Source organism: Rhizopus microsporus (genome assembly GCF_002708625.1).
Source record: "Rhizopus microsporus ATCC 52813 unplaced genomic scaffold scaffold_4, whole genome shotgun sequence".
NCBI lineage: Eukaryota > Fungi > Mucoromycota > Mucoromycetes > Mucorales > Rhizopodaceae > Rhizopus > Rhizopus microsporus.
Genome location: NW_019671919.1, coordinates 736,858 through 762,086, shown reverse-complemented (window position 1 = coordinate 762,086; position 25,229 = coordinate 736,858). Strand labels below are relative to the sequence as shown.

Below are 25,229 nucleotides of genomic sequence, written 5' to 3'. Positions count from 1 at the left end.
GGGAGGATTTATGTGAGGGTTTGTTCAGGTAAAAGGAAGCTGAATCATCAATAGGAAAGAGAAAGGCCCAAGCGGTCGTGTGTGTAAGATGATGGTCACCCACATGTGAATAGCTGGGCTTACCACTGTGATGTCAGCCAAGGCATCAACTCCTGGTACAGTTAATCATGGGTATCCAGAGGATGGTCCAGCCAAATTAAAAAAAAAGTAGCTTTGACCCAAGGCAGCAACTGGGTTCGAGCTTATTTCGTCGACCAAATCAGAAAAAGATTTTCAACTAAAAATAAAGCAAGTGAGATTGAGCTTTTGATTAAAATACTTTTTCCTTTTAATGAAATGAACTGACATTAAACTTGATCATGAATAAAGCAAATACCAAATACACACACTGCTGTGTTTATATGTAAAAGTACCCTTGACAATATTGACTATAAGGGTCGACAAAGTAAAGGCTACACTTGATCAACAAAATGACAACATTCGTTGCTACAGTGATAAACTGCTCTATCATCACATTGTTCCTCTTTAAGGCTTGTTGAGTTATCCTTCTACTAGTTTATCTCCATATAGACTTATTTTTATCCACTTCACGCATTTATGTATTCATATTCTTTTTCATGGTCATAAAAATCTCTTTTCTCATTGCCCAATAAATCATATATTTGATAATACTCTTCATTCATGATACGCGAGTATCCATGACAATAAAGTCATTAATTGAAGTATGTCGTGTACCTTAGCAACCCATCCTGTTTCGAGCGCCATTTGAAATAGTTTATGCAGACTTAAAAGATCCATTGCTTTACTATAAAAATGAGCATATAGTCATCAAATCTACTACGATCACAGTCATTGCTAATGTTGGTCTGCATTTCACAAGCAGAAAGAAAAAGGATAGGGATATAACAACAGGGGATAGAGGATAAGTATTTTACCCTTTACCCTTTTTTCATGTGCACTAAAAATAAAAGTAAAAACAATACACACTCTTATGTTTTCCTAAACCAGCAACTCAATCACCTATGCTTCATGCTTGATAAACAGATTTCGATACATGAAGGCTAGGGTGATTTGATTTTGGTTCTTTTTAGCAAAAAGTCATAGTGCTAATCAAATAGATCAATCATGATTGACTTTCTTTGATTTGTAAATAACAACTGTAATGGAATTAATAGCGTTTGTTCCACAGAATCGGCAGTCTAATGCTCTTTGAGAAAAGCTTTGTTTTTTTGTTTACTATCAACTGCGTTTTTGAAGGATGCCGTCCTCCCCTCAACCTTTTTTCTTGTACATTTAATTCTCACCTTACTTTTTTTTTTTTTTTACTCATTATTAAAGAAAACGACCAGAAAAATAAAAATAGATAAAAAAACCACGCATTGGAAATAAGAAAAGTGAAGCAATCATAATAAAAAAATTATGTGTGTGTGTATGTAAGTGCGTGAGGTTAGCTTTATGTGAGCAAGCGGCATCAGAAAAAAAAAGGGAGGCGTGAAAATTATGTAAAGTAAACAAAACAAAACAAAAAAAAGGATACAAGAGAACATTCCATAATCTAAACTAAAAAACTAAAAAAAAAAAAAAAGGAGCTGTTCGGGTGTGCTCTAATATGGAAAAGACAGAGGATGGGCTATTTATTTATGAATTACTAGAAAAAGATAGATTGAGAAAAAGGAGGAATGAGCCATTTATTTTCAGTTTAAATCCATGACTCACGTAAACAAAAAACTATAAAAGAGACCATCATTATTTTCCTTTTTCTTCATTTTTTATCTCTTTTAAAAATTCTTCTATGCTTTTACCATTCCCTATGTTGAAAAGGTATAACAGCGTTTGGGTGATCTCAAAGTACATATAACTAATGCCATCGTTTAGAAAATTCACTTTTGCTAACTCTATTTTATGGTTCCTGATGCAACTTACTCTATCATAATGACCTCTCACGGGGCGAAGCCTTAAAGGGATCTCTACTGCTCGTTAATGCTCAAAAAATGCTTGCTACTGCTTATCAATACATTCAAACAATCAAACAAGTACTTAAATACCTACCCATGCTTATCAATACCTATAAGTGACCATCAGTGCCTGAAAATGCTAGTGAATACCTGTCCCATGATCATCAGCGTCGGAAAGTCCCTGAAGAATTTTACTCATGTCTATCAACGCCTGCTGCTAGTAGATACTGCTCTGGAGTAACTACATACGACAGGTCGCTGCTTCTCTACGCTGGATCACTCCAAGATGCTCCTATTGTTATGGCTCTGCCTCTACAGCTGATGAATGGCCCGTAAACCCTCCCTTAATGCTGAGCTCGATGGTCGCGATGCTCCAAAGGTTCAATATTCCGATGTCTCCACGGTCATCACCCCTTTCGAAACGCTTCGTCCTAGGTACTTAGAAGTGCACTCTTTGTACGTTGAAGCGCCTCTTTCGTTGAATTTATCGTGGTATGATTTTGAGATTGATTTTTGAGCCTTGAGCTTTGAGTGCTTTTTATTCATGGAAGGTTTACACCGTGTAGTCTTCTGGCATGCAGTCTATGGTTCTAGTCATCTTGGGTGTGAAAGCTAGCGATAATGTGACCATCTGGACTTATGGAAAAAAAAAGAAGAAGAAATATCTGTTTACTCTGTAAACTTGGCTATCAAAACAAAAGTCTCCACTTGCTCTCTTTACTTGGCTATCAAAAGAGAAAATCTCTGCTTATCCAAACCAACCTCTCTCTTTGGAAATCAAACCACTGCTTACTTAAATAAAGCCTCATTTTGTTACTCTTACTCTCTGACTTTTTGTTCTTTAATCTTAATAAAATATATTTACTTGACGCACTTTTCTTTACCTCTGATAATCCAATGAAACAACAGTTTAATGATTTCTTCACATGCGTCACTATGAAACAATTTGTGCAATAATCACTGTAAAATAAAAAACACAATATATATCAAAAAAGATAATGATAAAATTATGACTTTTATTGTTGTTTGCGTAGCTCCTTCGTCAGCTTACTAAGCAACCATTTACGTGGACATCATTCTCACATGGTTGGTTAGATCAAGCATTCTTTGTAATGACATATATGTAATGATTTTGTTTAGGCCGCCAGTTTTACTTAAGACGACTTACAGTCATCTATGAAATCCGCCGTATTTCTCAGGAGAGCTCCAGAACAGTTTCTGAGGCAGTACAGATGCTAGAAGGAAAGTGACAAGAAAGTAGCTCCAACTAATCTGTCAAGCTTCATCACTGAAGATGAATCCGAACGTAAGCTATCAGACTGTTCTCTTTAGATTTCTACAATAGAGCTAATGTCTTTGTCGAGTCGATACCGGTGCAAACGCTGTGTGAGGTCTGATAATGTAAAATATTATGTGAAAGTAAAAATAAAAGTGGTTCGTAGCTTCTAGTGTTTTTTAAGTTAATGGTTGCAATTCTTGTGGTAAAGAAAGGTTCTGTTTATTTGAATAATTATCAAAGCTATTTATATTCCTTCAATCAAATAAGTATCACAAACTATCTTTTAAACGAACAATAAAACTGGGATTAAACTAATTTTACACGACAATGCTCAAAATATTATCATACGTAGCACTGTTACGTCTCCATTAGCAAACAATGAGCATGCCTGCTTCAACATTTGCATATCTTGTCTGAGCCCAAGGATATCACCTTTGATTCCCACAGTAGCTTCGGTTTGGCCCTGGCTGTTATTGCTGATAAGGCTAGACAGTGTATGCTGGTTCGCATCTATCTTTGCGCTCAGCATTTGCAAGTGATTACTAGCCAAAGGTAGAGCCCTGTCTACTTGGGTGTCGGCTAGTTCTTGGGCGGCTTGTACAGTAGGCAGGAGGTTAGCTTCGAATGCTAAGAACTCTGAATCGCTGAAGAGAACATTGTTGAAAAATGGGTTTTCATGGTGTTCCACACAAAACATTACAGCATCTTGCAAAATGATTTTTGTCTCAGGCTACTTACTTTAGCCTACCGTTGGTTGACGTCTGTCACGTACAAGCAGATAGTGTATTCTCATTTAGTCGCTTTATTCGCACTACGAATGTTGCAAATTTCTTTATACAAGGTTCTGCTCGTAAGCTTTTTCGCTATCGAAGTCGTGGTGAATGTTTATATCCGAACATTCTGTCAAAAATTCATACAGAATTTCTTCAGGGTCACCTTCAGCACCATGGATTTTTCTGGATACACTTAGTGTTCACGCACCAGGAAACTTTGACCAGCCCAAGCTCGATAGATATTCAGCTATTCCTTTATGCCTTCGCCTTAACGATAGGCTGATTCTTTCCTTAAAAAACAAGACCTTGAGATGGACCATCACAAACAGATTTGAACTCCCTCCGGGGCTACTACATCTTCCAGTTATTTCTAGACACAGTTGGAGTCAGTTCTACACCAGTCCTATGCAGTACTCTGCTAGGCGCCTATGGTATAGATGGATTTTCGACAAGATATCCAGCAAAACCAATCTTTGATGTATAATTCCACAGCAAGTGTCAGACGGCTTTTGCCAGTGCTGTCATATATCCGAGACAACAGGGCATATGCAGTTTATCTGTGAGCCTGCAACATGGCCAAGAAATTTTTATGAAAGCTGTAGAGTTCTTCTGCACTGCCTTTCTAAGGCTATACTCTGTTTTGCTCGGGCCAATTTCCTTTATTTTGATGAGGTTTAATCTTACTTCATCCATAAAAAAGATTCTTTAAGAAAGATGAAGAGGGTAATACGTGTTCAAATTTTACAAGCTAAAGAGAAAAGAGAGAGAAAGGTTTTCTTTTGACACAAGTTTTATGGATATGCTATTGAATGATTAGTATTGCTTTTTTGACTTGGCAGATTTGAATCGAAGCCACCAATCATGTACTTGGTTGTCAGAGAGGTTGCCCTTGACACAATTGATAATGCTGCATACAACTTGTAAGTTATCCAATTCAGAAGAAGACTTGTCTCCTTTGGATAATGGTATAATATGATCATAAGAGAGGGCCCAGTAACGATTAGAATCTGGCGGTGCAATATAGGTTCTACAGCCGGTGACAGCGCATCGCATGTCACTTTTATTAGCGAGTAGCATTAGTTGATAATATTCAACAGTGCTCACGCTACTTCCAAAGCGTTTTGTTGTCCTAGTGTAAATTTGTTTCGTTCTTCTCCTGAATATACTTATGACTTCTGTCACTGGTACGTGTCTGACAACATCTTCATCAGGAGGTAGATTTCCTGTCAGAAGGTATTCCATCAGGCCAATTTCATCATTCAAGTTTTTGGGAAAGTTAAAAAGGCTATAAAAAAACATAATAATCAACATTTACTTTTTAGTGTATTTGATTAGGAAACATACACAGAAACTACTACATCAAAAGAGAGCCAACCCACTCTCTATTTTTGATGATGCATCATTTCTGTATCCTGTGTTTCCTATTCGCCTTTTTTTTTTTTTTTTTTTACCGATGACATGCCAAGCAGAGTGGACCTCTACGTCTTTGGGTAGATGGTTCTTTGTAAGATTGAAGGTTTCTCTCCCGACTTTTAACCATTAGAACGCCGCATTCAATACAATGGTCACCATGTCGCTATTACTTTGGTGAGCTCAATGCTATACATCTTTTCTAGCATAACTTACCACCATGATATTTTTAAAAAACTCTCGTCTTTTGAGTGCATACCACTCTGGTGAAAAGAGGGGATAAGATTCACCTTCACGAACATTCAAATGATCAACCTTTTTATAGTCCCAAACATATGCTTCAAAAGTTCTTGCTTTGACCCTTGAATCATAATAGCGTGACAAAGATGTCTCACTTTTAATCGCAATAGAGAGACTCTTTGCTGTGATTGCTTCATTCAAGGTGACAAAGCTCAGCTTTGATATGTCCGAGACCGTAGAAGTTGATTGACCATTCAGAATGGGTGAATTAGGTGGAGTATAAAACACTTCCTCTTCATCTACTTGTTGTTGTTGTTGCATGTTATCAAGACTCATTTGAATATAAAAAAGAAAAAAAAAGGAGAAAAGGGCCCCCTTTTTTTGTTTTGTAAGTAAACAAATAAACATAAATAAAAAAACAAAGATATTGTTTCAAATCCTTGAAAATAATTGAATACGTCACTGATATTCATTTGAAACTATCGTCTCAAAGCAATACTTTGCCACTTGTTAATCCATTCAGTTTAGCAAGCTTTGGAGATAAGACAGATACGGTTTGCCTTAATTGGAAAGAGCGTCTTTAGTCTCTTAGTCAAATATTGAGCTTTTTAAAAGCGGAGCCCACTACTTCAGGGGATATCTTGTAGTTATAAGCTTTTATCGTGTGATGAACTCAAAGTCCAACGACCAAATGTCTATATCAATCTAACATCTTTCAACATAAGACTGTCAAACAGTTCCAGGGTTATCCATAGGTCGGTATCAGTATGTGTGTACCTTTCAAATCGACTTTGCACATATAGTTCTCTCTCTCTTTCTCTGTTTGTCTGTCTGTCTATCTGTCTCATACAACAACACTTTCTATTTTGAAATGTAGATATTAGATAGACCAAAGGGGTTTCAGTGTTGCACAGGGCTTGCTTTCCTTAATATTCAAATCCCGTGGTAATTTCCTTGGCAGTTTCTTTTTTTATTCAATTATTTATTTCTAGATCGCAACCCATAAACTTGTTCCTATGACAACTGTAATTCCACCAGTCAAGCTAGTTTATTACACTAGCTGGTTTGGAAACAGAAAATTTGGTATATAACCCTAATAGCTGCTCAGATCAAGTCTTCAACTAAAAACGTCCGTTTGATAAAGACATAGACAAAGATATCGGAAGAGACTGTCCAATACCGGATGGATATGTATTCAACTTGACCGGTCAAACCACATGGTGCACACTGACAAGTTCAACTGATCATTGGCAAAAAGCGAGTGGACTCATCTTTCATGCGGCTGATATTCACTATGATGCATTTCCTCCACGTATGCGCGAGGAACCTTGTTTATTAAAGATAAATATTGATCTACAATCATACATTAGGCATTGATAATCAACCGAGGATCCTAGAGACGCTAGAATCGCCTATAACTGCTCCCTTTAGAACAAACCCAGAACAGATGAAGAACTATGACTACCTAGCAACATACAACTTCAGATCCACCTTCTTCTTTACCTATTTCTCACCTAGCATCATGGACGTAGTCAATAGACCATTACCTCACGACTTTATGGAGACAAAAACAAAGAAAGCACCCATTCTTTGGATTGCTCGAAATTGTCGAGCTACCAGTGGCCGAGAGAATTATATTAGTGAACTCATGAATCATATTCAAGTGGACAGTTATGGGGAGTGTCTGAACAATAAAGAGTTCCCAAAAGACAAGTCGAGAGAGGAACTGATGGCTGAATATAAATTTTATTTAGCGATTGAAAACGCCAACTGTGAGGATTATGGTAAACTTTCCCCTTTTTAAGAGCTGAAATCAGTTATATAACCGGTTTCTATAGTCACAGAGAAACTATACGATACCTTCATGATGTCTGCAGTGCCTATTGTTGACGGTCCTTCAAGTTACGAGGGCTATCTTCCTACAAATAGATCAGTTATTTATATGGACGCATACCCTGATCCAAAAGATCTAGCTGACTATATAAACTATTTAGATAAGAATGATACAGCATACCTTGAGTATTTATCATTTAGACGAGATGCATTGAAAATAGCTGCAAATGATCGACTAGAACCTGCATTTATTAGCAACTGGAGTGACACAATTGCGCACAAGAAAAGGTCTGATTACTGCTCTATATGTCGAGGAGTACTGCCGTGGTGGAAGAATAGACATACAGCCGGTTCTGATGTATATAAAGATGAATCCGAACGATTTTTAGTGGACGATAGTTGTCAGCCTGGGGGGAAATGGAACTACATCTCTCTCGGACGTCCATATAATCCCAGTTGGGAGCCACGTCCTCTTGATGAGTTCACTAGGCCTCATGCTATGCTAGACGAACCTGTACGAGAAGATGAAAAGATGATCGAGCTCATCGGGAATGATACACATACGATGGCAATTACTGCAAACATTGCTTTCATCTGTATATTGTTGAGCTTTATTATTGTGTTGTCAAGAGTGTCGCGTACGACTAGTAAACAAAGCATAACACCCGTTCATGTGTAAATTCCCAACCACAAATTCATTGCTTAATAAAGAAACATTCTTTTTTCCTTTATATGGAATCGAATACCAATAAATAGAGTAATTGAACGAGGACGTCCGCTTTAATTAAAAACATCTCTTGTTTCAAAAGAGACGCCACTTTAGCAGCAGACACAGGAGCAGCAAAACGAATTCTTCATTCACCCTACTCTCATCACCTTAGCAGTAGGGATGAGAGCCAAAAGAGAAAACCGTTCGATCTTGGAAGACCAATAACCAGTCTGCCTCTTTGCAGCAGAACAGGAGGAATAAGATAGAGGCTTGTAAGGACACAAAGAGCCAAGGTGTCCAGTTGAATTGATGATTCTTAGTCACAAAACCAGGTTTCGACAAAGTTTTTTTTTAAAGAAAGAAACACAAATAATAAAATATTGATCAATAATAATATCTATTTAGCTTAATGTAGCACATTGTTGTTAAAAAAAAGCCTCTTTTTGTTAATGATTCAAGCAATAGAACTTGCTTGTAGTATGACATTACAAGGAATTCATCTCTGTCCTTTTTTTTTTTCAGCGAGCTACTCATTCTAGAGTGTCTTTCTGTATCTACTCACTTGTATATTTCTAAGAATCAACAGCAAAATGATTATGATTTATTTCTGATCTTTAATGAAATATCTCTTTGATTCGTAGCTAAATTCTGTAGGACCACAGATATCCTCTTGGATAAAAGTCAAAATGGAAATGATGCTGTCCCTAGTCACCTTTATGCCGACTCTGATAAGAATAACTTGCCAATTCACTACAAGTATAATGAAATCAACCTACGCTTGACAAATGTATACTCCGCAAGTAATTTTTTATTTGAGGCAATTGAGACTGAAGGGCTCATCAATTTTTGTGTTTATTTTAAAGAAGCAATATGGAACCAGAGCATATCGAAGAAGTCGATGACGAAAAAATCATTTATGAATGGAGTCCACCCACAGGTCAAAAACAAGAATTCTTTTATAAAGGATATCCCATCACTAGAGAACAAGTAAAAAAAGATAAAAGAAAGCAATTTATGGCAGCTGATCAAAGTAATTAGGTCAATAAAATGTTTGATAATTCAAAAATTAGAGAATGTAGAGGACATAAAGAAAAGGTACACACCGTTGCTTGGAACTGTGACGGTAGAAAGTTAGCGTCTGGTTCAGTGGACAAAACAGCGCGTGTTTGGACACCTCATCGAGGGGTATGAAAGAATGATTGAAAGGAAGCACAAGTTCTTAACATACTCTCTTTTTTTTTCTTTTTTTTTTCTCGACTTACTAGACAGATATTCGGTACTCTGTTGAACTTAAAGGACACACTGACAGCGTAGATCAGCTAGATTGGGATCCAACTCATCCAGATAGATTAGCAACAGCTTCATGTGATAAAACAGTGCGATTATGGGATCAACGATGTAAAATAAAAAAAAGAAATAGAAAAGGAAACAAGCTAATGCCTTTTTTTTTTAAAAAAATAGCTGGTAAATGTACAGCTGTGATACAGACAGCAGGTGAAAACATCAATATATGCTGGAGTCCAGATGGAAATCATATTGCAGTAGGCGATAAAAACGACACGATCAGCATCATTGATACACGTACACACAAGATTATTGATAATCGCAAACATCCAGTAGAAGTCAACGAGATCGCATGGAATAATGCCAATAACCAATTCTTTGTCACAACAGGACAAGGCACAATCAAAGTCTATGATTATCCATCCTTTGAGTTACAGCTTAACCTGAGAGGACATACAGCCAACTGTTACTGTGTAGAGGTAGATCCTACAAGTAAGTATCTAGCCGTAGGATCAGCAGATGCTCTAGTCACTTTGTGGGATACACGAACCTTTCAATGTGTCAGGGCCTTTGAAGAACTTACATGGCCTGTTAGAACCCTTGGATTTAGTTTTGATGGCCAGTTTATTGCATCCGCTTCAGAAGATCATTTTATTGATGTGGTAGAGTAAAAAAAAGAGAAAAGAACAGCTGAATGACTTCTTTTTATTTAGTCGCATGTTGAAAGTGGAGAATCCATTCATCATATAGAATGCTCTGCAGCTATGAATACCGTAGCATGGTCACCTCGTGATTACTATCTGGCGTATGCAGGAGACGAAATAGCCTCTGACGGAAAATACGCAGGCAACTTGAAAATCTTTAGCATGAAGGATCCTAGAGAGGACACCAAGCTACAATAAAAACGAGGGTTTATTGACTACTATCTATTTGCTGTCGATCCTCCAAAAAGACAACTTTGCTACTCTTCAATCTATCTATTGCTTTTCCGATATTCTCAATGTGCATTTCTAGTGGTATGGCATCAGGCACAAGTATAGGCGCGACCACCTGCGACCTCAATTCTTCAAGGTCCATCTGAAACCTCTCCATCTTATCTCGCATCATCATGAGTTGCTTTGCAGCCTTGACCCTTTCCGCATCAAAACTCACCAACAGCTTCAAGTTTTCCTTGACCAGTGTACGGCTGATGCCTTGGCTGGTGACTCTGTTGATGAGGCTTGCCAAAACGTCGGGCATTTCGGATTCCTGATAGCTTCTTTCCTGAATTGTGATTTCATGAATTGCATAAAGATCTTCTTCCAGAGTGAAAAGCGATCCTTGTGCCTTATCGATAGCCAGTATGAGCCGCTTGGTTTCCTTTTCGACGAGCGCCATGGCTGTTTCATATAGTACTCGTAGATCTTGCCGACTTGACTTTTTTGCCTGTACCTCGGATAACTTACGGAGCGTAAAGGTGTTGTAGGTAATCAGGTTATCAATGACACCTCTTGTCTGAGCCTGTAGGCTCTGTAGGTCACGGCCAAATTGCCTTGAGCGCTGAACGTATTCACCCAATTTGATTTCCAACAGATCAGAACTTAACAGATTAGAATGCTTGACCATAGCCTGTAGGTCTCTTGTAGCAAGTTCAACGCGTTTCAATTCCAGAGCAGAGATCGCCTCTGCTCTAGGTCGCGATAACATGGTGTCATACAGCGATTCTTGAAGTTTGACAAAGTGAGTAAAGTCGGGAATGGTTGCTGAATAGTTTTTACAGACTGGAAGGTATTGTCCAACCAAGGGAAGTGGGCAGACTGTATCCAATATGAGTTCTTGAAATAATCTGTATCCATAGCCTAAGAGTAGAAACAAAAAGAAAAGTGCGGTGCCAAAAGTGATCAAAGGCTTTAAAAATAATAGTGCTCCTGTTATTATTTCTATGGAAACACATATAAGTCTTGTTGATCTATAAGGTAATACTTTACCAAATATAAAACGTAGTGTGTGTCCAATCGCTCTTGATGCCTGAACATATTGTGTTGATTCAAACTGAGGCGTCATTGGTGGTATTTCATATTCTGGCATGTCTGATGGCTGATCGCCTCTATTCAAGTAATGACCTACCTGCATTTGAGATCTGATGTGCTGTTTACGTCGTTTAGTCATGCTTTATATAGGCTTTTTTTTGAATGAGAAAAAAAAAGGGAAAAAAGGTTACCCTAAATGGTAACCACTACATAATTTATGCAACAAGATAAAAGGAAGAATACATAGTTTTATAGATCGCAATTAGATGTAAGAATGTATGTTATCAAAGAAGGAGTTTTAGATGCTAACTGGGAGGAATGCTATCTATATGTGCAAAGAAGCATGATGTATGCTGTATAAATAGATGAAAAAAAAAAAAAAAAATGGAAAAGAATACAGAACATATTTAACGAAGACGCAAGTACAAGTTGATCTAGTAAAACGAAAAAAAAAAAAGTAAGAAAGAGAGAATCTGATGAAGCAATAAAAGTACTTACAATAAGAGCAATAACCAACACAACACAGAGAACGGCAGGGCCCCAAAGATCATCATATCTACCTGGGTCTTTACGACTAATCATCCTATTTATACTATGAGTAAAGAAAAAAAAAAAAAGAGTTCATTCACACTTACCATGCACGCTTCTCAAATCTGTAGAGCGCATATATAGCAACTGAACCTGATACACCAATGAACACACCACCGACAATACGTGACACGCTATCACCAAAGTTGAGCAAGTTCAATGCGACTGTCAGCAAGAGCGCACAAAACTGAAGCCAAGCGATAAATGTACGTTCGTTTGCAAAGAATGTCTTGGGATCTACTTTAACCTTGATCACCTTTTTCTTTTCACCCGATTCCAAATCAACAGTTTCAGCCAAGCTTTTCTTGGACAAGAGGTTACCCTTACTGTCCATGACACCATTGGCGGCCACTTTGTAGAATGATCTTGAACGTTGAACATCTGCGCCTTTGCTGCTGCTGCTATTGTTGTTATTGTTTCGATCATCCTCGTGTGGCAACAGAGGCTGAGAAACAGCGGTCTTTAGGTTAGAAGCTGAATTGATTGGACTCGAATTGAGTTCAATCAAGGTATACTCTTCTGTTTTATCGCTCTTGCTGTTACTGCTGGGCATCGATAGCCATGCAGCCGATTTTCCATTCTTGTCAAACGGAGCTGAAGGTCTACTGCTAAGTTCTGATGCTTCTAGGACACCTTCCTCGATAATAGCTCCCTGCTTGCTTGCCTTTTCTCTTTCTTCAATCATTGCTCGTCTGTATTTACCATCAATCAATGGTTTAAAGCTCAGAGATCGAGTCAAGCCCAGGTTCTCTGCACGGGGCTTACGAATATCTGCGTTCATCTCAGCTAACCACCATGGTAAAAGGGCAAGGCGTTCTTTATAAAAATGACTTGCACCATGCAGATATTTGGAAAATCGAGGCACTTCATGCACCAGATGACCTTCAAGCAGTTTGGTTAACCAAGCAGGTTGCTTTTGATTTCCATACACTTTAGCTTCGAGAACGGCATAGGGGAATCGCAAGATCTCCTTGTCAGATAGATACTCAAAGGGGCTATTAATATCAACATCGGCACGTCGCCAATCACCAGGGTCTCTGCGTTGCTTTCCATCCAAATGATCCTCTCGAATGAAGGCAAGATCCGTGTCGAGTGTGAGCTTGAGGTTTCGAGAATGAGGCGCTTGAAAGAGAGTGTGATGGTTGAACACGCGGAGCATAGGCTGTAATTGCTTTTGTTGAATGGATGTCTGTACAGCTGCTGCAGTTGCGTGTGCTTCCTTCATAGCACTTTCGCTTGCATTATTTCGCTTGAGATCATTGGCTATATCATCCGGCTTGTATCGTCCTAATAAAAAGGCCTCTACATGATCACTGTTGATGCAGCATCTTTCTTTTACAGAGGCATCATTCAATCCAGCTGTCTGAAAGGTTTCCCGTTCGACCAATACGTTCTTGGAAGAACATGAACCATGCCTAAGGAATGATAAGACGTTTGTGATAATAATAGTATAAAGAGTATACTTACCACTTTAATCGTATGGCTTCTGCCATTTCATCTCTTTGAAGAAGCCCAGTATAGAGATCAAAGTCTGGATTGTCAAAATAAACACTAGATACAGCTGAATCCGAAGGTTCATATTTCTTGGCTGGGTTATAAACAAAAACAGGAAGATGGAGCATGATGATGGACTTAACCTCGGTAACGTTATCCGGATGAACCCAGTAAGTGGTAGTAGTATCTTCTTCAGATGATTCAGATTCATGACGATTTACTGTCGTAGGTTGTTTGCCCTTGTTGCGGCAAATATTAAGTAAAGCTGATATGTAAACAACAGAAACATCAAAGCGTTGTTTATCCAAGGGCTTTTCTCTTAGCTTCTGGACGTAATCCTGCTTCAAGTGTTTCCCAGTCCAACGATCATGTTTTTTGAGTATTTTTTGAATAGCTGTAAAATTGTATCTAGTGAATTTGGAAAGGTCGTTGACGTCAAACAAGATATCAGTGAGTGCTTCATCCATCATACTATAATTAGCATTTGATGGATTATTTTGAAAGCCTTGGATGGATCGTTCGCAGTAAAGGATTCTTGCATCAATTTCTGCTAGCTTGGCATTAATAAAGTCGTACACCTTGCTTAGTTCGTTGTCGAGTAATACAATGAATTCTCTTTCATCTCTTTCTGTCCACTTGTGGTCCATTTGTCGAGCCTTTAACTCTTGCTTTAACATATCATAGGATACATAGGATAGTCTCCATGGTGGAAATATATTCTCTTGTAGCTCGAGTCCAAATTTCATATTGTCACAAAAAGAAAAGGATTAAAGAAAAAAGGGATACAAAAAAAAAAAGAAAGATTTAAAGAAAAGAAAGTAAAGAATGTCTTAAAGTTGCACAAAGCTGATCCCAAAAAGAAAAAGGCAAAAAAAAGTGTCATCATGAGGGAGCAGTAATGGGCCATAAATATGGCTAATTCTATTTATGGAAACCCAGGTGGCTTTTAATGTCGCAGATGGGTGACACAGCATTTTCAAAATAGAAAACATAAACAATACAGTCAAGCCTATCGTACAGATGCCTCAGATGTGGTCAATACTCACTGAGCCGCGCTTTGTATTCGTAGTTTTAAATGAATAGTAACAAAATACAAAGCTTTCTTTATTCTATGTCTCTTTCATAGCTTTCTAAGTGCATCGTTCTATTTTTTTCTTGTTTTGTGGGTGGGGTAACTTTCGCTGCTTGAAGAATCTACGAAATGGAGGTAACTAAGGTTGAACTGGGAACGGCATTCATTCAAAGACGAGCTTGTCCAAACACCTTTAATTCACTTATCTAAAGTAAAGAACAAGGCAGCTACAATGATGAGCCTTATAAAGAAGAAGAGTCGGATAATTTCCACGTTTTGGAAGAAGCATTCTTCAAGTTTAAAGATGACTTCGCTTAATCATAAGTTGTATGTAAGGAAAACTCAAGCTCTCCTAGAAGAAGAGGCAACGAACGGATTTGCCCTCAAAAGGAAACATGCTAGTTCCTCATCCTCTTGTAAGCTCCTCAAAGAAAAGAGACATTGACACACAAGCTGAGAAAATCAAGCATGATGGTGTTGCTTTGCCTGGTTTAGATATTTCTTTGACAACAATCGTAAAAAGAGAGGCTGTAAAGTATCACGAGAAGTTTATTTTGAACCCTGATGGTCTCTACAGCAAAACAAAGAAAAATCATGTCTGCTGACCTCCCTTCAATTCTTGATCTGACAGACAAGTCTTTTGGCTCACAAAGATCAACCTTCACGGCAGAGCAATGAGATTATATCAACACCTATTTTGAAAAAAGGCTTGCAATTAAGCAGCATGTACTTGACAATGATATTTGCAATACAATCACGATTGTGTAGAACACATTGGGCATCTCAGCTGATTATGAATGTACTGTTGAGTATGTAGACAGGTTGAAGCAGAAGCACAAGTCAGACAAGCTCAAAGCAACCACTTATAGAATCATAAAGCATATTCTCAAAATAATGGAAAGCTACAGTGTATCGTATTCTACTTTGAATAAGAATCAATAAACAGCGTCAACACATCAATAACAAAAGCTCAGTAACACAGACTGACCAATCACAATAATTACAATCTTATATAATGCGTAACTATCATTTTTAATATCTTTATCTTTATTCTTCAAAACAAAAGAAACATAAAGAATTTCATAGTACTTTTTTTCTGCTCCTACTGTCGTGTTTACATAGATCACACATCTCTTAATTCTCTATTTATTCATTCTCAGCTAATAGACGACGTCAGACAATTACAGTCGTCATCCCTCATATATATTCAGGTCGTACCCTCATTTATTAGTTCCTTTCTCAATTCTAAAATAAAGAATAGTAATTGTTAGCTATTGACTCCTACTGTTCTATATACACATAAATACAAGAAATATCACACCTACTACTACAACAGCAAATATCACACAGTCATTTACTGCATCATAATGAAAAGAAGACTATTTGCACTTAATTTGGTCCTACATACTTGAGCAGCTCTTCCCACTTAAAAGGCATAATTTATGTTGACACTGGTGAAACTAAGAATACATACTCCACTGAAAGCAAGAAGGAGCAGTATCCCTAGCCAAATTCAGTACATGGATTTAAGATTGACATAAAGCTTGTAGTTGAAGTACAAGAAGAAGAGATTGATGTTGCCGCTGGTGAATGCGCCAAGAGCAATGACGATAACAAAGCAATCAATAACAATGTAACGCTGCTTTGAGAGTATAAAGACACTATTAATGGATTGGTCAACAATCTGAAAAACGCCAATGGTGAAGTCATGTCATATATGATACAAATAACTGACTCCTCTTGTGTTCTATCTGCTGTGCATCTCGCTGTAAATGGCTTATACGTTCAGCATACTGCATAGCTTTGATGATCTTTCCGGCCTACTAGAAGCCTTAGCACAATTATTGACAGTGAAAAAAAAGCTTCAATCAGTTGCAGATAAAATAATCAAAGAAAGGAAGAAGATGCACTCTGCAGAGGGCCCTTTTAATAAACACAAAATACCTATTATCAATGGCAAACTTAGCTGGCTTCGCTGTACCTGGTACACTCCTCTAGCTGTTATATTTTGTCTTTTAGCTACTTCTGTGCAGCTTGTTGATTTCTTGAATACCATACTTTCACCCATGGATCCAAGTAATTAACAAGTCTTTGTTTCCAAAAGCTTACCTATGAATGATATACTTACTATAGTTCGGGAGCATGCAAATATCTTAGACAACAATACCTCACAAAGCTTCAGTAAATGGTGTCGTGCTAGAAAGCTGGAGTTAATGAAAGCCCAAACTTTTGGAAATCAATGCTTAGAAAGCACTTAGAAGAAAGGGAATGAAATGAACCATGAAATAAAATTAAACTCATTCAATGAGTTTTCTCTAGCTGGGTGATTACTTTGGATTGGCGTAGCTGTGGCGCGGCTGTGGTGCGGCTGTGATGTAGTGTGATAAAAGAATGAACGCGATGTCAGTATATTTATTTTAGAAAGCGCCCACTCATTTTGAGTGTGTTCGATATCAATTCCCACTTGGTGCGGCTTTTCTTTTCCGAAACACAGTGTTTGTTGAACATTAGAATGCTCAGCAAATTAAGGCTTCGCACCAATTTACAGCTTTTTTATAAATAGATTGAACTACAAAAAATAAAATGGAGAGTAGGCCAGCAAGGAAGAATATATGTAAGTAATGTTTTCACTGATTTAAGCAAATGTCGTCATCGCATTTTTATTATTCTACTTCTATTTTGCCTGGATTAAGCGGCATTTTGTTATTGCGCTCAATCTCAATTCAGGGGCTTTACAATGGTAGTTATTCAGTTCACAATGGCAATTTTTTGATAAGACAGCTAAAGCTTGGTTTGGAGAATAAAAGAGCCGAGTAAAAGAATTTCATATGATAAAATAAGATCCCATTGGCAACCTTCATGTGTATTTATAGTCTATTGTGTCCGCACAGATTATTAACAGCACCAAGGTATCTACACACATATGCTTTTATTATAATCAAACACGTATACATATACACACACATATATATGTATATATGTAACATGATGGTCATATAACCATTCATGTTTAATCCTCATCTTCGTCCTCTTCTTTTATTTTCCCATGCTTTGTTAATCTAGTCGTATTATTTCGGTTTGCTTCCTGTAAATGGTGATGATCTTTATTGTCTAACCCATCTTCATCCTTGGTTGAATGGTTATGCCTGTTATCATTATTGGTAGGGTGTGTCATATTATGCTGCGTATTCGATACATTATATGGTTTGCCAAAAGGACTAGGATTATTTGTCACTGGCTGACTAACGCGTAACCCAAAGTTAACAAGTAGGGCGAGAACAAAAACAAAGCAGATAATGGCTGGTCCATACATATCATCAAATCTGCTACTGCTTCTAAATCTAATCTGCCATGCCCTATACTGAAATCGTAATAGAGCATAGCCCGCAAGAATGACAGCGATCATAATAAAGATTCCTCCACTTGTACGAGAAACATGATCTCCAAAATTAATAAGAGCTAATGACATGGTGAGCAAGAAGGCGCTAAACTGGAGCCAGGAGATAAACGTTCTTTCGTTAGCAAAGAATATCTTAGGTTCTAACTTTTTCACTTTCCCATTCTTGGGCATTATGCGTGGGTCTTCTTTAGCAGGGTCAAGTAGCTGCTTATTGTTTGTAACCTTGGCAACCAGCCATTTTATCATCGTTATATCGTCCTGGTTATCTCTATTGTCTTTGAACATGGGTGGTAAGCTCTTGATTTTTGTCACAATTGCGCTTGACATGAAATTGTTGTAGGTATTCTGATCATCCCGGGTTATTTCTAATACCGTCATTGAAGAATTTGCTTGTATATCTTTTTCTTCTAGAAAAATTGCGCCATCTTGTCCTGGGGCCATGTGTATATCTTTATTCAGTTCAGGAAGCCACCAAGGAAGTAATTGCAACTGGTCACTATAACAGTCTGCAGCTCCTTGGGCGTAGTCTATAAAGTAAGGCACCTCATATACTAGTCTACTGACGTCCGTAAGATGAACGAGCCAATCCGGCATCTCTTGGTGTATTGCTGATTTTATTTCGAGCAAGGCGTAAGGAAAATAATACGACTCGTCGTGAAGTGTTCCAGATGACTCATGTTGCTCTTTCATAAATACTAGATTCTTCTTTAAAAGTAGTGTGATACCTTGGTCGCTGTATTTTGTGCTTTTATAACTGCCCTTGATGATCGGCTTTAAGCTTTTACTTTGAATAGATTCGCGTATGGCGCTTGCAGTACGGCTGTCTTCATCACAACTAAACTGCACAGGCTCTCCTCCAAGGTAACTCTTCACAAGTTGTGACTCTATCCTAAATGATCTTTCCTTGATGAACGACTTTTCATGATCTACAAACACTTTTTGGTCAAATGTAACAGTGGCTACGTCATGCCTGCAAAAGAATGGAAATAAACAATGCATAAATACAAATGATCATCGTTTAAATGAAGTTTATGCATACCATATCATCTTGATGAGTTCTGTGGATTCTTTCTTCTTTAAAAAGTCCATATAGATTTGAAAACTTGGTAAGTGATCATAATAAACAAATTGTACTGGATCTATTTCCTGCTTTGGAGATCGAAAGAGCAGGATAGCTTCAAGCTCATTAAGATGATCCCTGTGCACCCAAAATGTTCTAAAGTGATACACTACGTCTAATTTGTCTTGCAGTATAGTGATGTAGTTGTCCCAGTACCGGTTATATTTATGTGCAAGCGTGAACTCTGTCCATTTATCATGCTTTTTCAAGATCTTTTTAAAACCAATCGTGTTTAGGTGAATAAAGTCTAGCAAGGGCCGCACCTCCTCTAATGACAAGTGATTTATCTTGGTTTCGATAAAACAATTGACCTTCTCGAACTGTTTGTCGATTAATTGCTTATTAAAATAAATTTCGTCTTCAAATGTCCATCCTCCTCCCGTAAGCTGTCTATCTTTTAGAAAGTACTTTAGTTCATCATAGTTGATATATTGATGTTTCCATGGCAGATAAATGTGCTGAGATAAATGTAATCCAAATTTCATCACTCCTTTTTTCTTATACGATTCAAAAAAAAAAGGGAAAGATAAAGAATAAAAGACCAACATTTATGCAAAAGGGCTACCCCTTTTTTTCTTTAGTAAACGTTAATTCTTCCCTCCTTTTATTTATTTATTTAATGCTATCACATTCAGTTACATTTGCTTATGATTGGGATATTTTAATTGTTTAGGGGGCTTGTCATGGTTATTTTTATAGTAAAGGATAGTTTATTGTTTATTTCTATAGTTATTATTGAGAAGGCTTTTGGTGGTAGGAAGGAGAGAGAGTTTCAAAACGAAGATAAAAGTTCACAATCAACGCAACAACTAGTAAAATACACAAAACAGTAGGTCCCCAAATATCATCATATCGAATGAGATTTAGGTTAGTACGAAGCTGCCATGACCTAATCTGGTATCTAATCAATGCGTATCTACATAACAAAGCAAATTAGATCATCAAATGAACCATTATCTCTGAATTTCAACTTACATGCACAGTGCCGCCCCAATGATGATGAAGGTAGCACCAATGCCTCTGGAAATGAGATCACCATAGTTTAGTAGATTCAACGCAACAGTAAGCAAGAGAGCACAGAATTGTAACCAAGAGATAAATGTACGTTCGTTTGCAAAGAACGTCTTGGGTTCAGCCTTTTTCGACAACTGACTACTGCGCGCACGGGGCAACAGCGGCGATGTTCTTTTGTTGCTCCTACCCCTTTTAAGAAAGGATCCGGTCAGGATGGGTGTACTCACATTTTGAAAGCGATTTACAAAGTCCTTATATGTTTTACTCATTGCTATCTCTGAAACATCAATGGTCATATGAGTTGGTGATACTGGCTGTCCTGGCTTCGATGAAGGATCTTGTTGAGGCTGATCCTGCTTTGCATTGCGCTTTTTGAACGAGCCGGTTATACTAAAAAGATTAATCAAGCTTCTATTCTTTTTTCTTGCATTTCGTTGCATTTCTCTTTCGTAAAGTAGCAATAAAGACGCACGATGGTGGCCGTTGACAAGTGGTTTAAAGCTCTGGGATCTTGATAGGCCATAGTTTCCAGTAGGTCTTCTTCGAATGTCCTTATCAAATTCTTGCATCCAAAAGGGTTGAATGGGAACCGAACCCTTGAAGAGAGTAGCTGCACCATGAATGTACTTGGAGAATCGAGGAGCTTCAAAAACCAAGTGAGAATCGAGAAGGGCCGTGAGCCAAGCAGGGCATTCCTGACCCAGATGTGTCTGCAACTTGGTTTCCAGAATGGCGTAAGGGAATCGTGAGATATCGTTTTCGACAACATGGTTAAAAGGATAGTCAATACCAACGTCCTTACGCTTCCAATGAAGCTGTTTGGGGCCAATGAACTGTCGACGCTCGCTTCCGTCTTCGCGAATGAAGGTCAAATTGGAATCGATACTGATACGTAAACGTTGGTCTCCGGGTAGCTGAAATGCGGTACGATTATAAAAGACGCGGCACATGGGTTCCAATTCCTTTGCCTTGACAGATTCCTGAATACCCGAGGCAACAAAATGGTTTTCTTCCAGGACAGTCTCACTTCTTGCCTTACCATTTGCCTTCATTCGAAGGTCCTCCACCAGGTCATCTGCGGTGTATCGACCAGCCAGGTAGTCATTGATAAGCGTCTGCTTTAGCTTGAACCTATCTTTGACAGACTTGCCATCAAGCCAAGCGGCCTTGTGCGTCTTTCGTTCAACGTAGACGTCATCTTCGTTGTCACCGTACCAACGTAACCGAATAGCCTCTGCACCTGCTTCACGTTCAACTCGACCCAGGTAGAGATCAAACTGTTTGTTGTCAAAGTAAACACTTGAGACAGCCATATCACCTTCCTCGTACTGCTTCTTTTGATTGAACACATGGACTGGCAAGTGGAAGAGAATGACAGATTTGACTTCTGTGATATAGTCTGGGTGAATCCAGAATTTGGCAGTGGCTCGCTCAAATGCGGTCTGGTCATCTAGATTTTTATCTTGGGGGTTACGAGGGTTACCATGCAATCGACAGATATCAATAAGCTCCGAGATCTTGACGATCAAGATATCCACCTGTAACGACAATCGATCAAGCGAGTACCGAGAAAGCAGCTCTTTTCGAAACACACCCGAGAACTCGATCCGTGTGTGCTTGTCATGTTTCTTGTTCAATTTATCAAACCCTGTAGCGTTCAGGCACAGGAACTTGGAGAGGTCATTGCAGTCAAACAGGATCTCGGTCAATGTATCAGCTATATCGTCATATCGCTGCTTGGTCTCGGTCGACATCATCAGCTCTCTGATCATTACCTCAGTATGAAGAATGCGTTTATTCAAATCTCCAAGAGAATTGTCGATGAATTGATGCACCTTGATCAGTTCGTTTTCTATTTTTTGTCTGTACTCAGCTTCGTCTGTTGCGTTCCATCCATGTTCCATTTGACGTCGCTTCATTTCATGTTTGAGCTCATTGTACTCTATGTAGAATGATTCCCACGGAACGTGTATTTTCCCTTTGAGATTGTCGCCAAATTTCATTGAGCAGCTCTATAATTCTTTTCATTATGAAATATGTTAACATAAATTCCGTGTAAAATAGAAGGGTAAAAAACATACCTTGTGGTTTAAAAGTATTTACAAAAGTTGGAAAAAGGAAGGGGGAAAAGAAGAAGTAGAATGAGAGATCGTAAGAATTCAAATTCTTTTTCTATTTGACTTGGATACATTGTCTAATTGTATTTATGACATCAAATCAGAGACGCACTCATTGATATTCAAACTGAACTTCGTACCTTGAATATATCAAACATAAAAAAATGAGCGAGATGCGTTTTCCGAGAATTAATTAAAGTCTATATATCAAGCATTGAACCTGTTCATTCCATTCTACAAGTGTAAAAGAAATAGTATTGGACTTGTTTATTTAATTTACACATAAAGGATGTAGTATTGAATATTTAAAGATGATGAAATTTTTGGGAGCTTATAATATAGACTGTGATATTACATAAGCAAATCATTGCTGACTGGTCAAAATACGCATCATTTCATCCAACTGATCATCAACAGATAGCTCATCGCCAGGATGAGTTTCTTGTTGTTCCATCATTTTTAGCAAATTGGGTAGTGTTACTTCATTAGAATAATAGATATCAGTATCATTGTCGGCCAGGACTTGTCTCTTGGGTGATCGTTTGGGAATAGGAGGAGGTAATTCATCTTCCTCTACATACATATTATCTGGTGCAAAGAAGCTCTTACGGTTACCTTGTTGTTTGACGATACCCCAAATAACAGAACCGTCCGACATTTCTCGTAACTCGAGACCTTCCATGTACTCTTCCTTGGCTGGCACAGCCAGGTCATGTTCATCCATGCTTTTCAGCTGCCATCTCTTCTTGTCGTCCTCTGGGTTATTCACAACGCGCTTACGAACCGATGTCTGACGAACAATCTTGGTTGCCGTCACGTATTCCTTTGACCTGACTGTCTCGTCATCTGGAGAGAGCGAACCGTCAGAGACACGAGAACTGGCAATCTTGGTACCTTCCCCGCCGTTCTTGAGTAAATCATGAAGCGAATCTGGCTGAACATAGATGATCGTTCTCCTCACCACCTGGGCTCTATTCGTATTGTTTTCATTCATGTTTACAATTTTTGTGCTTGTGTTGCTGTTTCTGTGCCTAGCTGCTTTTGAAATTAATTGAGAAATCAGTCGACTCGTCGCACGCTTGGGTTCCTTTTCTTGTTGCTGTTCGTGTTGAATAACGGCCATGGCTGCTCTCGACATACCGCCATGAGTCGGTTTATGAGATGTGCTCATATTACGAACAAGGCCCTTGAAAGGTGACGAATGACCGCCGCTGCTTGTCGTCTTGCTTCGACTCACTTGGCGTAGACTGCCAAAGAGACTTCTAGAGGGACTCTTGACGGGTTTGATGTCTATTGCTTTCAGATTGTCCATACTAATTGATTTCCTTGGACTCTTGGCTTCCTCTTGTAGTACTGATTTTTTTCTATTCAGAGGGGTTTTTATAATCGTATTGCTTGTAGTCGATGTAGATCGTTTTATATTGGATTGAATAGAGGAGGTGCTCTTAGAACTTTTTAGATCCAAAACAGGCTGAGTTTTCGTTGTTGTTATTGTTGCTGCCGCTGCTAATGATGGGATCGGAGGTGGAGGTAATGATGGTGGTGCTATTGGTGATGGTATCTCCTGTTGCGGAGTAATAATAGGAGGACGAGGAGAAGAAGAAAAAGATGGATCTATGTTGGTCTCTACAGGATCATCAATTTCTATTAAAAGATCAATAGAATGATATAAAAAAGAGGTGATTTTCTTTTTGAGTACCTATTTTTTCACTCATCCCATCTTCTTCTTTTATCATGTGTGATGACACAGTACTTATCGTGCTTGATACACTGTTTGCAGCCGAATGATGATTTGATAGTTGAGGTACAATCTGTTCTTCTTCTTCTTCTTTAATAGTCTCATGGTGTGAAGGTTTTCTTTCTATAGAAGGTAAAGGAGATGGCTGTCGAATGACTAATAAAGACTCGGAGCTACCCATCTGTTTCCTTTGTTGTAATAGTGTCTCTAGCTGTTTTTCGTCCTCCTCTGTCATGATAATCGTGCTCTGGCGTGGTTGAATGACTGATAATCTATTATCATGCAAGTCTTTTGCAAATGAAGACAGATCAAACACTTTCTTTGGTTCATCTTCTATACGATGTACGATCGTTCGTTTCTTCTTTTTTGTATTTTTGCTGCTCTCTTCTGAAAAATCTTGAAAGAAATAATTTTCTTCCTCTGAGTCTGGTTCGTACAAGAGGGTTTCTTGTTCCTTAAAAAGTGTTACACATAATTCACTCATGTGCTATCTTTTGTACCTTTTCTTTTTCTTCTTCTTCTTCATGGTCCTCTTCTTGTTCAGATAGAGTAGACCTTTTGGTTGTTATTTTAGGTCTTCCTCGATGTTTACCACCAAATAACCCATTAGAAAATCTTTGGTTACGCTGATGTCTCCAAGCAGCTATTTGTTCATAATAGGTTGAACTATCTACTGTAGGTGACATGGGTGGACTGGTCTCTTCATTTTTTATCATCGGTGGTAGCTGTGTATCGAGATCTTTGTTGAGTTGTGGTAGCTGTGCGTCGAGATCTTTGTTGAGTTGAGGCAAGATGACAGAAGAACGAAAGTCATGAGCAAGTTGAATATCGTCCAAGAGTTGGTACTTGCTAATCTCTGGTATCGAAGTCTCAATTGCTTCCTTCTTTTGTTGTTCCTTTTGTTGTCTCTTCTTTTTACTCTTGAACATGAATTTATATTAACAAGTAAAAGAAGAAGGAAAAAGAATCCAGAATCAAGGCAGAAAAAAAAAGCATTTATTACCGTTGCACAAAATGTTTATTATTGTAGCTTACTTTTTTTTTTTTTTTTTGCTTTCTTTTTGAGAATTGATAACAGATTTTTTTTTTGCATGCATAGAAGCCAATGACAATGCAGGTTCAACACCTTTGAGAAGATATTTATTGTTTGTTCATATTGAGACTTGTAAAATTTAATGAACTATTTATTATAGA

The 25,229-nt window shown here is 38.1% G+C and overlaps 12 protein-coding genes across 12 annotated transcripts; 4 read left to right on the top strand and 8 right to left on the bottom strand.

Moving 5' to 3' along the window:
- The first annotated feature begins 4,023 nt into the window (after nt 1-4,023).
- RHIMIDRAFT_105294 (uncharacterized protein) lies at nt 4,024-4,652 on the top strand. Its single transcript, XM_023605173.1, has one exon. The coding sequence runs from the start codon at nt 4,116-4,118 to the stop codon at nt 4,482-4,484; it is 369 nt and encodes a 122-aa protein (XP_023468447.1). The 5' UTR covers nt 4,024-4,115; the 3' UTR covers nt 4,485-4,652.
- On the bottom strand, nt 4,653-5,398 carry RHIMIDRAFT_105303 (uncharacterized protein). The gene is made up of 2 exons (XM_023605174.1): nt 5,352-5,398; nt 4,653-5,292 (listed from the first exon to the last, which is right to left on the bottom strand). The coding sequence occupies exon 2, from the start codon at nt 5,247-5,249 to the stop codon at nt 4,821-4,823; it is 429 nt and encodes a 142-aa protein (XP_023468446.1). The 5' UTR covers nt 5,250-5,292; nt 5,352-5,398; the 3' UTR covers nt 4,653-4,820.
- A 39-nt stretch (nt 5,399-5,437) lies between these two features.
- RHIMIDRAFT_276064 (uncharacterized protein) lies at nt 5,438-6,039 on the bottom strand. Its single transcript, XM_023612591.1, has 2 exons — nt 5,634-6,039; nt 5,438-5,583 (listed from the first exon to the last, which is right to left on the bottom strand). Exons 1-2 carry the CDS (start codon nt 5,991-5,993, stop codon nt 5,455-5,457), a joined length of 489 nt encoding a protein of 162 aa, XP_023468445.1. The 5' UTR covers nt 5,994-6,039; the 3' UTR covers nt 5,438-5,454.
- Nucleotides 6,040-6,441: 402 nt separating this feature from the next.
- On the top strand, nt 6,442-8,550 carry RHIMIDRAFT_311964 (uncharacterized protein). Its single transcript, XM_023614768.1, has 4 exons — nt 6,442-6,740; nt 6,802-6,969; nt 7,028-7,441; nt 7,496-8,550. The coding sequence occupies exons 1-4, from the start codon at nt 6,674-6,676 to the stop codon at nt 8,167-8,169; spliced, it is 1,323 nt and encodes a 440-aa protein (XP_023468444.1). The 5' UTR covers nt 6,442-6,673; the 3' UTR covers nt 8,170-8,550.
- A 441-nt stretch (nt 8,551-8,991) lies between these two features.
- RHIMIDRAFT_105254 (THO complex subunit 3-like protein) lies at nt 8,992-10,390 on the top strand. The gene is made up of 4 exons (XM_023605171.1): nt 8,992-9,384; nt 9,465-9,597; nt 9,661-10,145; nt 10,197-10,390. The coding sequence occupies exons 1-4, from the start codon at nt 9,247-9,249 to the stop codon at nt 10,383-10,385; spliced, it is 945 nt and encodes a 314-aa protein (XP_023468443.1). The 5' UTR covers nt 8,992-9,246; the 3' UTR covers nt 10,386-10,390.
- RHIMIDRAFT_105259 (uncharacterized protein) lies at nt 10,275-11,685 on the bottom strand. Its single transcript, XM_023605172.1, has 2 exons — nt 11,451-11,685; nt 10,275-11,402 (listed from the first exon to the last, which is right to left on the bottom strand). Exons 1-2 carry the CDS (start codon nt 11,629-11,631, stop codon nt 10,396-10,398), a joined length of 1,188 nt encoding a protein of 395 aa, XP_023468442.1. The 5' UTR covers nt 11,632-11,685; the 3' UTR covers nt 10,275-10,395.
- A 214-nt stretch (nt 11,686-11,899) lies between these two features.
- RHIMIDRAFT_235493 (SPX-domain-containing protein) lies at nt 11,900-14,320 on the bottom strand (the record flags this gene model as incomplete). Its single annotated transcript, XM_023608368.1, has 4 exons — nt 11,900-11,926; nt 11,991-12,075; nt 12,128-13,495; nt 13,548-14,320. The coding sequence occupies 4 exons, from the start codon at nt 14,318-14,320 to the stop codon at nt 11,900-11,902; spliced, it is 2,253 nt and encodes a 750-aa protein (XP_023468441.1).
- Nucleotides 14,321-14,982: 662 nt separating this feature from the next.
- Nucleotides 14,983-15,341, top strand: RHIMIDRAFT_105250 (uncharacterized protein). Its single transcript, XM_023605170.1, has one exon. It carries the CDS (start codon nt 15,042-15,044, stop codon nt 15,249-15,251), a length of 210 nt encoding a protein of 69 aa, XP_023468440.1. The 5' UTR covers nt 14,983-15,041; the 3' UTR covers nt 15,252-15,341.
- A 2,543-nt stretch (nt 15,342-17,884) lies between these two features.
- On the bottom strand, nt 17,885-18,193 carry RHIMIDRAFT_191470 (uncharacterized protein; the record flags this gene model as incomplete). Its single annotated transcript, XM_023605955.1, has 1 exon — nt 17,885-18,193. A coding segment is annotated over one exon (309 nt), but the record flags the coding sequence as incomplete, so codon positions are not given.
- An 893-nt stretch (nt 18,194-19,086) lies between these two features.
- RHIMIDRAFT_276042 (uncharacterized protein) lies at nt 19,087-19,678 on the bottom strand. Its single transcript, XM_023612590.1, has 2 exons — nt 19,298-19,678; nt 19,087-19,152 (listed from the first exon to the last, which is right to left on the bottom strand). The coding sequence occupies exons 1-2, from the start codon at nt 19,649-19,651 to the stop codon at nt 19,123-19,125; spliced, it is 384 nt and encodes a 127-aa protein (XP_023468438.1). The 5' UTR covers nt 19,652-19,678; the 3' UTR covers nt 19,087-19,122.
- A 196-nt stretch (nt 19,679-19,874) lies between these two features.
- On the bottom strand, nt 19,875-22,492 carry RHIMIDRAFT_290383 (uncharacterized protein). Its single transcript, XM_023613735.1, has 3 exons — nt 22,262-22,492; nt 20,142-22,200; nt 19,875-20,082 (listed from the first exon to the last, which is right to left on the bottom strand). Exons 2-3 carry the CDS (start codon nt 22,181-22,183, stop codon nt 19,899-19,901), a joined length of 2,226 nt encoding a protein of 741 aa, XP_023468437.1. The 5' UTR covers nt 22,184-22,200; nt 22,262-22,492; the 3' UTR covers nt 19,875-19,898.
- A 61-nt stretch (nt 22,493-22,553) lies between these two features.
- On the bottom strand, nt 22,554-24,558 carry RHIMIDRAFT_276041 (uncharacterized protein). Its single transcript, XM_023612589.1, has 2 exons — nt 23,997-24,558; nt 22,554-23,941 (listed from the first exon to the last, which is right to left on the bottom strand). The coding sequence occupies exons 1-2, from the start codon at nt 24,517-24,519 to the stop codon at nt 22,662-22,664; spliced, it is 1,803 nt and encodes a 600-aa protein (XP_023468436.1). The 5' UTR covers nt 24,520-24,558; the 3' UTR covers nt 22,554-22,661.
- Between the last annotated feature and the right edge of the window lie 671 nt (nt 24,559-25,229).